Source organism: Gracilinanus agilis, chromosome 6, assembly GCF_016433145.1.
Source record: "Gracilinanus agilis isolate LMUSP501 chromosome 6, AgileGrace, whole genome shotgun sequence".
Classification (NCBI taxonomy): domain Eukaryota; kingdom Metazoa; phylum Chordata; class Mammalia; order Didelphimorphia; family Didelphidae; genus Gracilinanus; species Gracilinanus agilis.
In genome coordinates this window covers 65,383,030-65,401,041 of record NC_058135.1, presented here as the reverse complement: position 1 = coordinate 65,401,041, position 18,012 = coordinate 65,383,030, and the positions used below count along the sequence as shown (strand labels likewise).

Genomic DNA, 18,012 nt, shown 5'->3' with positions numbered 1-18,012 from the left:
CTTCTCTCCCTCTGCCTGTCTCCCCCTCCCTCCCTCTCCTTTCTTTCTCTTTCCTTCTCCTTCCAGCTCTCACCTCCTCTCTTTTTTCCTTCTCTCTCTCCCTCTCTCCTTCCCTTCCCCTTCTTCCTTCCTCCCTCTCTCTCCCTCTCCCTCTCTCTTTCCCCCTTTTTCTCCCTCTCTGTCTCCCTCTTTCCCTCCCTCCCTTTTATGTGCCATATACTCTTAGGCACTGGGAAAATAAAGAAAAAACAGAAAGCCCAGAAAGGGCTTATAAAGAGTTCACCACACCCCACCCCCACCCCCCAGTACTGGGGATTTTAAGTTGCTTTAATAGAAGCTTTTCTCTAGAATGGGAGGATTCTTGTGCCTGCTATAGCTCCCTAGGTCACAACAGCATTCTGATCACTACATTTTAGTAAGCACAAGCTGGACAGCATGTCCCGAGGACGGGGAATGGGATGGTCAGGGAAGCCTCATCATGGGAGAATTAATTGAAATGCTATATATAAGAATTGATTGAAAGAACAGAAAATGTTTAAGCTGGACAAGAGAATTGGGCAACACTTTTTTTTAAAAAGGTATATTTGAAGGCTTGCATAGGAAGAAGGGTTATAACTGTTTTGCATGATTTCAGGGAGTAGACAAAGGCACAGTAGATGAAAGCTGTGGATATACCAGTTTTAGACAGCTGTAGGGGGAAAATCCCTGGAGGGAAAAAAAAAAAAAAAAAAAACAAAAAACAAAAAACTAGAATTGTTCAGAAGTGATGTCTGGGGTGCCTCAGCTTTCACTGAGATCCCTTTTACTTAAAGTCTTTAAGCAAAGGCTGGATGACTTTTTGTTAGGTATATTGTTGAGTAGATTCCCATTCAGGTTCAAGCTGGAATGGATAACCTCTTGACTTCTCTTCAAAGTAGGATGGTAAGATTTAGATATGGAAGGAACCTTAGGGACCATCTAATCCACCTCTCCCTCCATTCCACTGCTCTCATTTAATAGATGTGGCTCAAAGCCAAGATCATAGACATGACAGATAGTTGAGCTGGGATTCAAACTCCTTTCCTCCCATTCCAAATCCAATATACCTTGCAAGTTTCTTTGGTTTATTTCATATTTCCTGCAGTGTCTTCAGAAATACTAAGGATGAGACAGATTTAATAAATAATTGCTGGAAATTATTTTGCTTTTAACGTAGATAATTTTAGCATAAATTTTGCATTCTTAAGTGCGATTTTTTTTAAAAAATATTCTTCTTAGGATAAAAATGTTTACATCCGTGAGAAAATTTATTTTTCATTTTATGATGGAAGTCATTGGAAAAACCAATTTATTTTACAACTAACCTTTCTGGAACACATTATTCTTTTAAGCAAGATACTTATATTAGAAATTTAATAATAACTAATAAAATATTTCATGTGAATGGATGTTTGCTTAAACATTTTCCTACATTTGAATTTTAACCATCCAATCCAGATTTCATGTATTTCTCTTACAAAGCCCCCATCATCATTCTGTTTTTACTGAGAAAATGGGTATATGTAATGAGATTCTTTCCATAATACTGAGTCGATTTGGTTAGCAAGAATGTCTCTTGTTTCCTTGCTCCTCATGTACCTTCTTACTCAACAAATAATTTCCCATCTCCAGAGTTAAATGCTTTCTTTAATAGTGCAAAGCTGCATTGGTTTCTCAACAGCTGTTTTTGTTTTTACAAGGATCTTTTCTCCCTATGGTTCCATTAGCTTTTAAGGTTATTATCAAAATAAGTTTAGTTTAATTATGATAACTTCTTTTAATTTATTTTTAATCTTTTTATAGAAACATCAGTTTGTTGTAGAGATTAGTAAAGTGTAGTTTTTATTTGTGATTAAAAATTGTTCTTCAGTTATTTCAGTTACATCTGAGTCTTTGTGACCCCATTTGAAGTTTCCTTGGCACATACAGCTTCAGTGTTTCATCATTTCCTTTTCCAGCTCTTTTTCCAGATGGGAAAATGAGGCGAACAAGGTTAAGTGACTTGCTCAGGGTCACGTAGCAAGGAAGTGTCTGAAGCCTTATTTAAATCCAGGAGTTCTCGTCTTCAGACCTGACTCTATCTACTAAACCAACTAACTATCCCATTTTCCCTTAATTTTTTATTTTTAGCAATTAAAAAAAATGTTGAGATTTAAATTCATTTCCCCTTCTAGTTCTTCCCCCTTCCATTGAGAATTGGTTCTAAAGCAAAAGAGCAGTAAGGGCAGGGCAAGGGGTATTTTAAGTGACTCACTCAGGGTCCCACAGCTAAGAAGTGTCTGAGACCAGATTTGAACCCAAGACTTCCCAACTTTAGCTGACCCTTGTACTCAGTATTCTATTATTCTATGTCTCATCATGAGTCCTTTGGAATTGTCTTAAATCATCATCTTGATCAAAGTCACAAAGTCTTTCAGAACTAATTCTCGTTACAATATTGCTGTTCTTGTCCGCCGTGTTCTTTTCCTTCTTCACTAAGTATCAGAGCTTTGACTCAACAATATTCACATTTAAATTCCAGGTGCTCATCAAAGTGATAGACACAAATGACCACCGCCCTCAGTTTTCCATGTCCAAATATGAAGTACTCATTCCAGAAGACACAATGCCCGACACGGAGATTTTGCAGATCAGTGCCTCGGACAAGGATGAGAAAAATAAACTGATCTACACTCTGCAGAGCAGTACGGACCCCCTGAGCCTCAAGAAATTCCGCCTCGATCCTGCCACCGGCTCCCTTTACACGGCCGAGAAGCTTGACCACGAGGCCGTCCATCAGCACGTCCTCACCGTCATGGTAAGTCTGGCTCTTCCATTGGAGACTCCTCTGTCGCCATGACACCACAAACAGCCTTGGTCATGCCCTGTCCGTCGTCCTAGGTGCGAGACCAAGATGTGCCCGTCAAGCGCAGCTTTGCCAGAGTGATCGTCAACGTCAGTGACACGAACGACCACGCCCCTTGGTTCACCAGCTCCTCCTACCAAGGACGCGTGTACGAGTCCGCCGCCGTCGGATCCGTCGTGCTCCGCGTGACAGCCTTAGACAAGGATAAAGGAGAAAATGCTGAAGTTTTGTACTCTATCGAATCTGGTAAGTCTGTCTGTCTGCAGTGATCTGGCATAAATTTATTTATTTATATTTATTATCTATTATGTATTACATATAATATTTATCTATTATTTATTATTATTTGACTCTTGTTTTAGTTAGACTTACTGAATAGTATAATCAATGACCATGTTGATATTTAAACCTAGAAGATTAGGAAATTCTATATTTATTTATTCGGGGAGAGAGAGAAGGAATTAATTAAAAACCAATGAAAAAAGAGTTTTCTCTACTTTATTAAATAAAGAACATTTAACAAACTGGTATAGGTTCAGAGCTAATTGATTAATTAGTGAGAAAGGTGCTAATTGCTATTAGAGATGTGGAAATTTGTGTCATTAATAAGGACATATTAAAATTCGTCTTTGATTACCTTAAAATCCAGGATAAAAATGAATTAGGAAAATAAGAACAGGTAGAAATAACAATAATAGCTAATGTTTATAGAGTACTTCAAGATTTATAAATTTTATATATTTCATCTTTATATATTTTGTTATATAAATATACTACATATAAATTAATATAAATATTTTATATATATTCTATCTTTATATATTTTATCTCATTTGATCCTTACAACAACCCCATGAAGTTCTGTTCTTTATCTCCTTTTGAGGCTGAATGACTTGCCCATTGTCATTCTGCTAGTAAATGACTAAATATTTTATTATATATTCTATCTTTATATATTTTATCTCATTTGATCCTTAACGCAACCCCATGAAGTTCTCTTTTTTATCTCCATTTGAGGCTGAATGACTTGCCCATTGTCGTTCTGCTAGTAAATGACTAAATATTTTATATAAATTCTATCTTTATATATTTTATCTCATTTGATCCTTAACGCAACCCCATGAAGTTCTCTTCTTTATCTCCCTTTGAGGCTGAATGACTTACCCTTTGTCATTCTGCTAATAAATGACTAAAGCAGAATTTATACCCAAATGATTCTCACATCTATCCACTGTACTACCTGGTAAGAGCCTAGTTGAAGTACTTGAAGATGTTAGGACTAGAATTATTGCTTTGTCACAGAACTAGAACAGTGGATTAAAATTGTAAGAAGGATAGGTTTCGTCCCAGCCACAGAAAGTTTTACTAATAATTGGAGCAATTTAGAAATAAAATTGGCTGCCCTTGGGAAAAAAATGAGGAGACTTCCCTGGGTGTTTTCAAGCTTCTTGGTGCGTACAGTAGATAATCTTTTTCAGATATGGGTAGTCACTGACATTCCTCCCAACTCAGATGTCCTGTGATTCTCCAGGTATAAGGAAACTGAGGTTCAGAGAGGTTAAATGACTGGTTGTGACCACTCAACTCATCATTTTTGGAGCACAGATTTGAACACTTCTTTAATACCAGACTACTAAGTCTAGTACCCTCCTCACCAAGCCACACTATCATTAAGAGTTCAGGGTGTTACCTGATGACTGAATCAGATGCCTCTAATCAGGCAGGAACAGAGATGTTGCAGTTACCTACTTGCAATTAATAAGAAAATCCCCAAATTTTAGAGCTAAGGAAATGCTCACTAGAGTTTACTTTTTGAATTTCTCTATTCATGCTACTCCCACTTCCCAAGCTCTTTGGGAAGATGAAGAAGATATTAAGAAAACAGAGTTTTCTTGGCCAGTTTTGTTTTCCCCAGAATCACTCTTAACACCCCATTTTAGAGCTAGTGAGGAAGAAAGTTCCCCTTTTCTTTAATCACTCTCCCTTTATAGTGATTGGTAGAGTTTTAGGACTTCTGAGTATTCCTTTTAAGTCAGTAACTGTCCATATTTTGTATTTATATGTTGGTTTTTTCCCCAAAACCTAAAGAGCAGTAGAGACATGGACCTTACTTGCAGACTATATAATCAAAATCTAAGTAAATAAATGAGAGTTGGGGATCATAAGATCTTTATTTTTTAATTTTTCTGGGGGTAAAGAGGTCTGCATTACTTAATCTGTTTAAAGCCCAATTTTCATTTCTATTTCAGACACTCAAAGCAGAAAGCATTGCTTACAAGAAGGGTAATAATGGTGCCTTTTATGGAACTTTTAAATTTTAGTATAATTTAGAATTCATGCCTCTGAGTGAAGGCAAGTTGGTTTTAGGCTTCTTGAAATGTAGCACCTAAACCAAAGTCGAGGGCTGGCATTCCTCTGCCACATTCCGGGGCATTCCAGTAGAATAATTTGGACACAAACACAAACAGACTAAATTTTTGTAGGAGTAAATGTTAAACTTTTCCTTGGCTGTATTTTCACATAATTGTTAACAACTGGGAGGTTCAAATATGATGGTTGGTGCCGAAACATATGGCAAGCACATTCTTGAAATGTTTGCAATGGCTGATAGGATTAGTAATCTGGTACTCTGAGGCTGGAACTGTGGCCAAAGTCACAGTTAATAGAAAAAGATAATAAATCAACAACCTACTCATGCATAATTTGAACTTTTTTTAGGGAAAAAAAAGCCATTGTTACAGATCTGATCATATAAAAGTTATTTTCATGAGGTTCTACCCAGTTACTTTCCAGGAAGCAGCTGCTCTTGAAATTGTAGTTCAGATCTGAGTGTGTATCTGTTGGCATCATTTGGGCTGTAAAATCTGTTTTATTCCATTCACATAAAGGGTTTATTCATAACTACCCACTTCTCCTACACATTTGTGGCACTCATTAATTTTCAGAAGGCAAGGTTTAATAATAGTAGTTGACATTTATTTAGCACTTTGTCATTTTATGTACATTATAAATAAAGTATCCCCATTTTACAGAAGAGGAATCTAAGCTGAGAGAAGTTGAACTCGAGTGTCACATAATTAATGTCCAAAGAGGATTTGAATCCAGAACTCTCTTGCCTCCAGCAACTTTCCCAGTAAATTACATTTTTTTCTTCAAACCTTTGACTTTTGGTTTTGAAAAGTTGACAGTAGAGGATCCAAGGGTTCCTATTGGTGCAATGGATAGAGTGCTGGGCCTGGAGTGAAGAAGATTCATCTTTCTAAATTCAAAATGGCCTCAGACACTAGCTTTGTGACCCTAGACAAGTCACTTCACCCTGTTTGCCTCCATTTCTTTATCTAAAATGAAATAGAGAAAGAAATGTCAGATCACTCTAGTATCTTTACCAAAAAAATCCCCAGATCAGTTTATAAAGAGTCGGATATTACTGACCAATAAAAGAGAGGTCAAAATTTTTAATTACTTCAAAGGGAATCATTTGATCCTAGACCTCTAGTTGAAAGAGACTTCAGAGTCCATTTCCAGGGGACTGTGATCTTTCTCTGTATCCTGGACCTCCTTGGAAGTTTGGTGAAACCTGTGGACCCTTTCTCAGATTAAGGTTTTTAAATGAACAACATAAAATATAGAAAATCAAAAGGAAATAATTATCAAAACATATTTTTAAAATGTTCACACATCCAAAATTAATAATTCCTGATCCTAGACCAATACTATCATTTTATAGTTGAGAAAATTGAGATCCAAGTTACTTTCTGAGGATCACACTTATAATAATTACCACAGGCAGAATTTGAACTCAGGTCCTTCGAATGCAGGGATCTTTCCACTCTATAGCATTGAACTTTGGGGAAGAAACAATTATCCAAAGGACATTTTTATAATTTAGTAGAGTTTTCTCTGGAGACATGTAAAATAACTTTCTTCTAGGGTCTCTTTTTTTGTTTTGTTCAAACAAAGCAGAGTTATGTTCAAGTGAGTAAGTACTTTAGAATTATTTCCAATTTCAGTATTGTCACATCGCAGCACTATACCTAGAGTGACGAACTATAAATATCACTACATTTTGTTGGCTACATCAAGTTTCTTGATGAAAATGTAATTACGTTAAATGCAATCAGGATTAGAATAGTATAGTTATAATAGTCAGTCAATTAGCACATTTATTGTGTGCTTACCACATTTCTAGTAAGGATATTCTAAATTTGATTGACAGATTTAATTTAAATAAGCATCTGATCTTAAATTGTTAGTTCACAATCTCTTGCTTTAAACTCCTAGAACTAATAAAGTGCACTCACTCTCTAAAGCTAAAGATAATAAAATATAACTATGTAGAAAACAGTAAAGTTGACATTTTCTTACGAAATTCTGTATTCTAAATGTAAAAAAGCTAAAAATGGTTTAGATTAATTATTGAATAGGTTGGTACTATATTTGAGAAAGTAGGAATAACTTAGAATACTTCCTAACCACCTAGTCACCAACAACAGGATATTGAACTCAATTTGCCATTGTTTTGGCCCAATGTGGTATTTTGTACATTACATTGTGTTATAATTTTATGGAGAAACTATGAAAAGTGTGTCTGGCATGTTAAAATGAACTTCTAATAGTTTTTCCGTTGATCAAAAACAAAGCAAGAAAAATCTCCCAGTCCTATATTAAATGCTTTTTGTATTCCACTGTCATTTTGATTTTTAAATATTTAAGATTTATTAAGTGTCTCTGCTTGTTTCTCTTTTCAATTCTTTCTTCTTGCTTCATTAGATTATGAACTCTTTGAGATTAGAGATTAATTTTTTGCCTGCCTTTGTATATCCCCAGTACTTAGTAGCCTGATCTCTTGCCTCCTTTTCCTTTAAGTAAAAACTTTTTTTCCCCCTCTTTTTGCAGGGAACATCGGGAATTCTTTTACCATTGATCCTATCTTAGGTTCTATAAAAACTGCCAAAGAACTTGACAGAAGTAACCAAGGAGAATATGATTTGATGGTGAAAGCTACAGACAAAGGGAATCCACCAATGAGTGAAATTACTTCTGTGCACATCTTTGTCACCATCTCTGATAATGCCATCCCCAGGTTTACCTCTAAAGAATACTCTGCTGAAATCAGTGAAAGTGCTTCCATCGGTAGCTTTATTGGGATAGTCAGTGCACACAGTCAGTCATCTGTGGTGTATGAAATAAAAGATGGGAACATAGGCGATGCCTTTGCTATTAATCCCAACTCAGGAGTTATCATTACTCAAAAGGCTCTGGATTTTGAAACTCTCCCCTCCTATACCCTGATAGTACAAGGAACAAACATGGCGGGTTTGTCCGCTAATACAACAGTGTGGGTGCACCTTCAGGATGAGAATGACAATGCGCCAGTCTTCATGCAGTCACGATACACAGGACTCATCAGCGAATCCGCTCCGATCAGTAGCGTGGTCTTAACGGACAAAAATGTCCCCCTGGTCATTCGTGCCATAGACGCTGATAAAGAATCAAATGCTTTGCTCGTTTACCAGATTGTTGAGCCTTCTGCCCATAAATATTTTGCCATTGATTCAAGCACTGGTGCCATTCGAACTGTTCTCAGTTTGGACTATGAAGAATCACACATTTTCCAATTCACCGTGCAAGTCCATGACATGGGAACACCACGTTTATTCGCGGAATATGCAGCCAACGTGACTATCCGTGTCATCGACATTAACGATTGTCCTCCCGTGTTCTCCAAAATGTTATACGAAGCCTCTGTCTTGCTGCCGACGTACAGAGGCGTGAAAGTCATCACGGTAAATGCCACAGATGCTGATTCGCTGGCTTTCTCACAGTTGATGTATTCCATTCCTGAGGGCAACATTGGGGAGAAGTTTCTAATCGATCCTAAGACGGGTACCATAACCGTACAAAACACAACCCAGTTAAGAAGTCGATATGAGCTGTTGGTGAGGGCATCGGATGGCCGATTCACGAGCCATGCCTCCGTAAAGATCAATGTGAAGGAGAGCAAAGAGAACCCACTGAGGTTTACCCAGAATTCCTACTCTGCCCGAGTGAGGGAGAACTCCACGGAGCCCAGAACCATCACTGTCATCACCGCCATCGGGAGTCAGATCAATGAACCTTTGTTCTACCATATCCTCAACCCCGACAGCAGGTTTAAGATAAGCCGCACTTCGGGGGTTCTCTCAACCACTGGCGTACCATTTGACCGGGAACAACAAGAGGTTTTTGATGTGGTTGTGGAAGTGACAGAAGAGCACAAGCCCTCAGTGATGGCACACGTCGTGGTCAGAGTTGTTGTAGAAGACCAAAATGACAACGCACCCGTGTTTGTCAACCTGCCCTACTACGCGGCGGTCAAGGTAGATGCCGATGTGGGCCATGTCATCCGCTCCGTGACAGCCGTCGACAGAGATATTGGTAGAAATGGGGAGGTACACTATTACCTGAAAGAACATCACGAACACTTTCAAATTGGACCTTCTGGGGAAATCTCCCTGAAAAAGAAATTTGAGCCAGACACCTTAAATAAGGAATATCTCATCACCATAGTAGCAAAAGATGGCGGCGACCCAGCCTTCTCTGCTGAAGTTGTTGTGCCGATTACAGTGATGAACAAAGCCATGCCTGTGTTTGAAAAGGCTTTCTACAGCGCTGAGATCCCCGAGAACATCCAGTTGCATAGTCCAGTTGTCCATGTCCAAGCGAACAGCCCAGAAGGTCTTAAGGTCTTCTACAGCATCACGGACGGAGACCCTTTTAATCAGTTTACTATCCACTTCAATACAGGAGTTATAAACGTCATAGCCCCTCTGGACTTTGAATCTCACCCTGCATATAAACTAAGCGTCCGAGCAACTGACTCTTTGACCGGCGTCCATGCTGAGGTCTTTGTTGACATAATAGTGGAAGACGTCAACGATAATCCTCCTGTCTTCACACAGCAGTCGTACGCAACAACTCTGTCGGAGGCAGCTGTGATGGGAACGTCTGTTGTTCAGGTTCGGGCGACAGATTCAGATTCTGCACCCAATCGGGGGATTTCTTATCATTTGTTTGGAAACCATAGCAAAAGTGCTGACCAGTATTTCCACATAGAGAGCAGCAGTGGACTTATTTCTTTGGTGAGAGCCCTGGACTATGAGGAGACTCAGCGGCACGAGCTGCTGGTCAGGGCTGTTGATAGTGGCATGCCCCCGTTGAGTAGTGATGCCATTGTGACAGTGGATGTCACTGATCTCAATGATAATCCGCCATTATTTGACCAGCCCCTCTATGAAGCAAAAATCAGTGAGCAAGCCCCCCATGGACATTTTGTGACCTGCGTGAAAGCCTATGATGCAGACAGTTCAGACACTGACAAATTGGAATACTCCATCCTATCAGGGAATGAGCATAAGAGTTTTGCAATTGACAGCAAGACAGGCATAATCACCCTTTCAAACCTGCGCCATCAGACCTTAAAGCCATTTTACAGTGTCAATGTTTCCGTGTCTGATGGCGTCTTCAGGAGCTCTTCACAAGTGGAGATTATGGTCATCCAAGCCAATTTGCATAGCCCTGTTTTCATGCAGAATGAATATGAAGTAGAGCTGGCTGAAAATGCCCCTTTGCACACCCTGGTGGTTGAAGTCAGAGCAACCGATGAGGATTCTGGAATTTATGGCCAAATTACTTACCATATTGTCAACGACTTTGCCAAAGACAGATTTTATACGAATGAGAGAGGGCAGATTTTTACCTCCGAAAAGCTTGACCGGGAAACCGCAGGAGAAAAGGTCATTGCAATTCGATTGATGGCCAAGGATACCGGAGGAAAGGTGGCTTTCTGCACTGTCAACGTGATCCTTACAGACGATAATGATAACGCCCCTCAATTCCGAGCGACCAAGTACAAAGTGAACATCGGATCTGATGCCCCCAAAGGTACATCTGTCATCAAAGTGCTCGCGTCCGACGCCGACGAGGGATCCAACGCGGACATCACGTACTCCATAGAAGCAGATTCTGAGAGTGTCCAGGAGAATTTAGAAATCAACAGACTATTTGGAATAATTACAACCAAAGAAAGCCTGATTGGATTAGAAAATGAGGTTTTTACTTTCTTTGTTAGAGCAGTGGATGGTGGATCTCCCCCCAAAGAATCTGTTGTTCCAGTTTACGTAAAAATCCTCCCCCCAGAAACTCCCCTCCCCAAGTTTTCAGAGCCTTTTTATACCTATACGGTCTCAGAAGACCTGCCCATTGGAAGTGAAATAGATACTATCAGAGTAGATTATGGTCAGCCTGTCTTGTACAGCCTAACCAAAGGGAATACACCTGAGAGTAATGGGGGCGAGTTCTTTGTCATTGACAAACACAGTGGGAAATTGAAACTAGAGAAGAATCTCGATCACGAGACTACAAAATGGTACCAGTTTTCAGTGGTCGCCCAAAGCACCCATGAAGACTCGGAGGTGGTGTCCTTTGTAGACATCAGCATTCAGGTGAAAGATGTTAATGATAATAGTCCAGTCTTAGAGTCCAATCCATATGAGGCATTTATTGTTGAAAACCTGCCAGGGGGAAGTCGAGTCATCCAAATCAAGGCAACTGATCTCGATTCAGGAGCCAATGGCCAAGTCCTCTATAGTTTAGATCAGTCACAGAGCTTGGATGTCATTGAGTCATTTGCCATTGACATGGAAACTGGATGGATTACAACTCTTAAGGAACTCGATCATGAAAAGAGAGACAAATATCACATCACAGTCGTTGCGTCTGATTATGGGGAGAAAGTACAGCTGTCTTCCACAGCAGTTGTGGAAATTTCTGTAACAGATGTGAATGATAACCCTCCACGCTTCACTGCAGAAATTTATAAAGGGACTGTGAGTGAGGATGACCCACCTGGTGGTGTGATTGCCATATTAAGCACCACCGATGCTGATACCGAAGAGATTAACAGACAAGTGACTTACTATATAACAGGTAAAAAAAAAAAAAAAAAGAACATAATCAGTTAATAGGTGCAGTCATATTTTACAAAGCAAATGAATCACAGTTTTCAGGGATCAGAAATTCTGGAGAAACAAATTATATGCAGATGGGCAGTGAAGAGAAGGTTTTATTTGTAAAATGCATTATAAATGATTGGAAAGAACACCTTTTAAAATATATTTCAGATTCTTTCAACGTATTTTTATTGCCTGTACAGGGCTTAAATTTGTTTTATTAGATTGCATTTCATTTTTTATTACTCCCCACATTTCAATGAAATATATACTTAGCCTGTAATAAATGATATGATGATTTTTAATAGCAAAACTGCAGATGGATGGTAGCTTAAATTAATCTTCGGGAGCATTTGTTCTTCCTTTTTGGCTACCACACTAAATATTGAAAGCATTGCTCTAATGTGTATCCTCAGCACCTAGCAGAGTGTCTGGCACTTAATAGGTAATTCATAAATGTATGTCGATGATTAATGCTGCATTCATTTTTTGACACAAAGGTAAAAAATATTTTCTTTATGTTTTCATTTGCCAAAAAAAACTTCAGCCCCTTTTAAACAAAACAGGCTAAGTATATTCTGTATAATTAACTTTATATGTGATTTTAGCTAATTTAACAATATGATTTCCCCATCGACGATATAGGAGGAGATCCTTTAGGACAATTTGCAGTTGAAAATATACAGAATGAATGGAAAGTCTATGTGAAGAAATCTTTAGACAGAGAAAAAAGGGACAGCTACCTTCTCACCATCACTGCAACAGATGGCGCTTTTTCTTCAAAAGCCGTAGTGGAAGTAAAAGTTCTTGATGCAAATGACAACAGTCCCATTTGTGAAAAGGTATGAAATTTATACAGTACATATATTCAGCATCTATCTAAAACTGGAATTTTTTGCTTAGCCCTTGAATTATTCAAGTATGAAGAACCAGGAGTCTTCTTATAATATGCTGATCCTTCCAAATAAGTAGTTGACTCTTCTTTCTCTTCTGTTAAAAATGAATTAATTTAATAAAAATTCACTGGGCAGTTTCTCTAAGAAGATAGTGCTGGCATGATTGTTTACTATCTTCAATTTTGGGCAACAGGCTCTAGACCTGACTTTGTGGAACGTTAATGACCCTTGATGCATGTCTTCCACTGAAACCCTCCATTTTTGAAGTACTTTGTGGAATGGAAGTGATCCTGGGTTCTCAAAGTCTATATTAGCCAAGTATTCATTCTGACAAGTCTCATTCAGTGAAAGAAAGAGGGTTCAGTCTGGGTCATTTAAATAGACTGTGTGCCTCTCCTCCGAAAATCACACTGTAGAGGTGTTCTTCCCCTGAGGGGTTAACCACTGGATGATGAATTATTTTTGAGCACAGGAACTTGGAAAGACCAATTAACTAAGGAGTGGAAGGATTTGGACCTTTATTTTTATTGATGGAGAGACAACCTACCCATCCTCATTGAGGACATGGCCATTTCAAAGTCTTGGATGGCTATGCCTCGCTCTTCAAAGTTCAAAGGAGTTAAAATCACTGATTTCATTTTTTTTCTTTAATTGCATCTCTATAGAGAAAAGTGGGCGTCCTACAGGATAAAACTGCTACTAGCATGTTCTTTAGCTTTGACAAATGAATATCACAGTATTAGAACTTTAAGGGACCTTAGAGATTATCCTAGGGTTGTTACAAACATCAAATGAGATATTTGGAAAGCATTTAGTGCAGTGCCTGGCACATTGAGGGACCTTAATAAATAAATTCTTCTTTCTTTCTCCCCTTCCCCCAAATTTCCCTAAAAACCCTTTGATCTGCATCGTTTTTCTCCTTTATTTGCAGTCTTTGTAGTATTTATTTCTGATGATGGTATATTCCATCCTTACCCAGGAGTATCATAAGTTCCTTGAGAATAGTGGCTCACCTAGCTATTTTTCTCTGAGCATACCAGACACCAAACACAGTGCCTTGTACATTTTATTTCATGTATTTTGTGCTTTGAGTTAAATTGAATTCAGTTAAACAGAGCCTTGGCTGACAAGAGCTTTGTGGAGGAGCTTGATTTCAAAATCTACTTCAGATAGAGATATGTGACCATAGGAAATCATAGTCGTTGATTTGGAGTGGGAAAATTTTAGAATTCATCAAGTTCAATCCCTTCATTTTATAGATAAGGAACATGAAGCCCTGAGAATTGGAGTGACTCATCTGGGGTCGCTTAGGTGGCAGAACTTGGATTCAGACCCTGGTTCAGGGCACTTTCAATTTCCTTATAAGTAAAATGGGCGAAAATGGGGGAAACAGTAATGCTTGTACTGCATGCCACGTTCTAACAAAGAAGGCACTCAATAATCTTGAATCACTCTGGAAACCTAGCTGTGGGAAATAGTGTATAAATAAAAAAAGAGGAATAACAATGTAAGGCAATATAGAAATGAGCAGCAAATCAATATGGTAGTCCCTGAATTCTATAGGGGCAGTTGAGTGGCACAGTAGATATAGAGTACCAGGCTTAGAGTCAAAAAGATTCATTTTCATGAATTCAGATCTGGCTTCTGTAAGCCTGGGTAAGTCGCTTAACCCTATTTGCCTCAGTTTCCTCATATAAAAGGAGCTTGAGAAGGAAATGGCAAACCACTCCAGTATCTTTGCCAAGAAAACCCCAAATAGGGTCAGCAACAAAAATGAACAAATTTACAGGATTTAAGAGGAAGGAATGATCACTGAGGATTAAGAAATAAAGGAAATACTTGAAAAATGTGGGTGGCCCTTGAACTGGGTCTAAAAAAAATGAAGACTTAAACAAGCAGACATCCAGAAAGAAGAGATTCCAAGCAGAGTGAAAACATGGCAGAAATGTGTCTGGAATGTTTGGGGAATGAAGGCTAAATCGGATTTTCTGGAGTGAAGGATTCATAATTGAAGAATAAAGAGAATCCACCAATGAGTATCAGTAAAAGAACTCTTTAGGGTTAGGGAGGGCGCAGTTAAAGGTAGAGAATGTATTTTTTGTGGATTTGGCCATGAGTTTACCTTCTTTTCTCTAGTAAGAGCTGAAGCTCCCCAGAACTTGACAGGTGAAAATGACAAAGTTGGGAATTGGCACATGAGAAGGTAGAAGAGCTGGGATTGAGAGAATAGGGTGGGAAGTAGTTGACACCAAGATCTAGTTTAGGGGAAGCCAGGAGTCTGATAAATTGGGAGACTAGGAAGAAATCTAGGAAACTGGGGATGAGATTTAGAAGTGGTAAATAGGAGACATTATAATCCAGATTAAAGGCAGGAAATGAGTTACATAAAAAAAACTAAAATTTCATGGAGGGGAGAAATCTGGCCTGAAGAATTATAAATAGTGTCTAGGAACAAGCCCTCATGTATCATAAATGCATGAAAATTTTTCTTTTTTGCTTTAGCATTTTCAGCGTGCCTTTTTAGCATTTTCCTAATTGACATCACTTTATTCAAGCAAAATGTTCAGTATTTACAAATGTCTTCTTGATGTTATAAAATTGAACTCATAAAAATCTAGATTTTTTGTGTATGTGTTGTTTATACCATGAATTCTAAAATATCTAGAATTAATGACTAGTTGCAAATGTGCACATAATCATAGTGAATAAAAATGGATTTTCGTGGTTATAAAATTCAGTATTTATCTACTTAAATACAAAATATAATTGGGCAAAATAGGCAACTTAAAATTTTTCTTAAGATTTACTAGAGTAAAGTTGAGATAAGCTGCTTTAACCAAATAGGTTATCCAAGTTTTTTTTTAATAGCATCTATTTTTTCATTGATATAGAATACTCCTAATTAGGGAAAACCCTTCACCAATGTCCATTGGCACCCAGATGTGAAAGGACTTGGCTAGGATTACACGGGAGCAGTTATGTCAGACAAGGGACTTGAACAAAGTCCTCCTTGACCATGAGACTGACTCTATCTCCTGTCCAGGCTCTCTCTTCCCATCCAAACTATATCCTTAATATAAATCCAGATTTGAACTCCAGGTTAAAAAAAAATTATCCTCATAACTGCCTGGCTGCTTATTATGTTTTATAGTTCCTAATTAGACAAAGTTTATAATGTGTATAATAATGTTTAATTAACTTGCTTAATTAGCATAGAATAAGAGAAATATTTTGGAGATTAGGGTGACTCAGATGTTTTCCTCCCACCCAATCCCTGATAAATATCCCAACTTTAATTATTTTTTTTTCCCCTTTCAAATGTTTCAGAGTGCCTATTCAGACACGATTCCCGAAGATACTGTTCCTGGGAAACTGATCATGCAGGTCTCTGCTATAGATGCAGACATCCGTTCCAATGCTGAAATTACTTACACATTGTCTGGTCCTGGTGCAGAGAAATTCAAACTAAATGCAGATACAGGTAAAACGAAGCCTGGCTACAAGTAAATGGCAGCTTCTAACATAGTCAAATACAATTAATGCAATCTTACAGATAACTTTCTTGTCTTTTATGTATTTTTTGATGTTACATAAATGACATTTTTTTTAAGTCTAAGAGTCTATAAAAGGGGGAAAAAACAATTAACAAAGAAAAGTCTCCATGAGGCCATAATTTCAATTTCCTTTGATTTTTGTATCAATTTACTTTTTTCTTTCAAGTTAAAAATCATACCTTAAATTTGCTTTCATTAGTCCTTTTATTGCTGATACAGCCTTTGTTTGTTTTGATTTTATTGTCTCTTCTCTGAGCAGAAGTATGATACATCAATTAGTTATCACAAACACAATTTGAAATCCTCATAATTAAAATATTAAATGGTGTTTAATTTGGTTTTTAATTGCTGATGTCTTCCCTCTTCTTAATTCTTCTTCATTAAAATACTCGATCACTAATTCTATCCTGGTCACATATATATATGTGTGTGTGTGTGTGTGTGTGTGTGTGTATACACAAATCTGGGCTTCTGTAGTGGATCTCATGTTTCTGTAATATGTAAAAAGTGTGGATGTTGGGTAATTAATCGGAGCTTTTACTGGTGGAATTTTGGAAATACATAAGAGGCCCTTGCTTTGAATCTTTAAGATTCAAAATCCCAGCAGCTGGCACAGTTTGGGAAGCTGGGACTCATCAGGCTGTTGCAGCTGTTCACTCAGTCACTGACAAAATTGTTCACTAGAGGGAGGCCATTTATTCAGGTCTTGCAGATGCAAAAGCCAAGGTGGGGAAGGATGAATAGACAACACGTTAGAGAGGATGATGGGAAATTCTCTTCTCAGATTTCAAATGCGTCTCTTTCTTTAACACGGGGTGTTTGTTTTTTAGGTGAATTGAAAACATCAGCCCCCCTCGACCGCGAGCAGCAAGCAGTCTATAATCTTTTAGTCCAAGCTACTGATGGAGGAGGGCGATTCTGCCAGATGAATGTTATCTTCACGTTGGAAGACGTCAATGATAATGCCCCAGAGTTCTCCGCTGATCCCTATGCCATCACAGTGTTTGAAAACACCGAGCCCAAGACCCCATTGACAAGAGTGCAGGCCACCGATGCAGATGCAGGTAGAATCATAATCATAATCGTAATAATAAATAGTTAATTGAGGCAACTGGCCTTAAAGTCTGAAAGATCTGAATTCAGTTCCATCCTTGAAAACTGTTACTTAACTTCTGTTTGCCTCAGTTTACTCAGCTATAAAATAGAGATATAGATAGATGGCATCCGCCTTCTTTGTGAGGTTCAAGTAAGATAATATTTGTAGAGTACATATTTGTAATTAATATTTGTAATAATTACAAATAAAGATTTTTAATAATATTTGTAAAGAACATAATGCTTTGCACATAATAGGTGCTGTATGAATAAATGCTTATATCCTTTTCTGTCCTATTGGATCATCACCAGATTTTATTGATTATTGATTTCAGCCCTTTCATTTCTCAGTGAAAATATATAATAAAGTGGGTGGGTTAATAAGGATTGACCTTGTAGTCAGGAAATTTGAATCCTGCCTGAAATTTACTAACTGGTTGTCACCCTGGGCATGTCAAATCAACATGTATTTAATTAAGCATTGCCATGAGCCAACCATTGTGCTAGGAACTTGTGTTAAAAAGACAAAAATAGTAGAACATTCTATTTGGGGTGACATGGGTTTACACCCCGGCTTACATGACTATGGATGAGTCTTCTGTCAGTTTTATCAT

At 38.0% G+C, this 18,012-nt stretch overlaps 1 protein-coding gene across 1 annotated transcript in view; it reads left to right on the top strand.

Annotated features, from left to right (window-relative positions):
* FAT1 (FAT atypical cadherin 1) overlaps positions 1-18,012 on the top strand; it is a 139,184-nt gene that overhangs the window by 98,509 nt on the left and 22,663 nt on the right. Inside the window, exons 7-12 of the mRNA XM_044681654.1 lie at positions 2,540-2,815; positions 2,899-3,109; positions 7,760-11,830; positions 12,499-12,695; positions 16,077-16,230; positions 17,134-17,367. Coding sequence (XP_044537589.1) covers positions 2,540-2,815; positions 2,899-3,109; positions 7,760-11,830; positions 12,499-12,695; positions 16,077-16,230; positions 17,134-17,367 — 5,143 coding nt within the window. The remainder of the gene's footprint in view (positions 1-2,539; positions 2,816-2,898; positions 3,110-7,759; positions 11,831-12,498; positions 12,696-16,076; positions 16,231-17,133; positions 17,368-18,012) is intronic.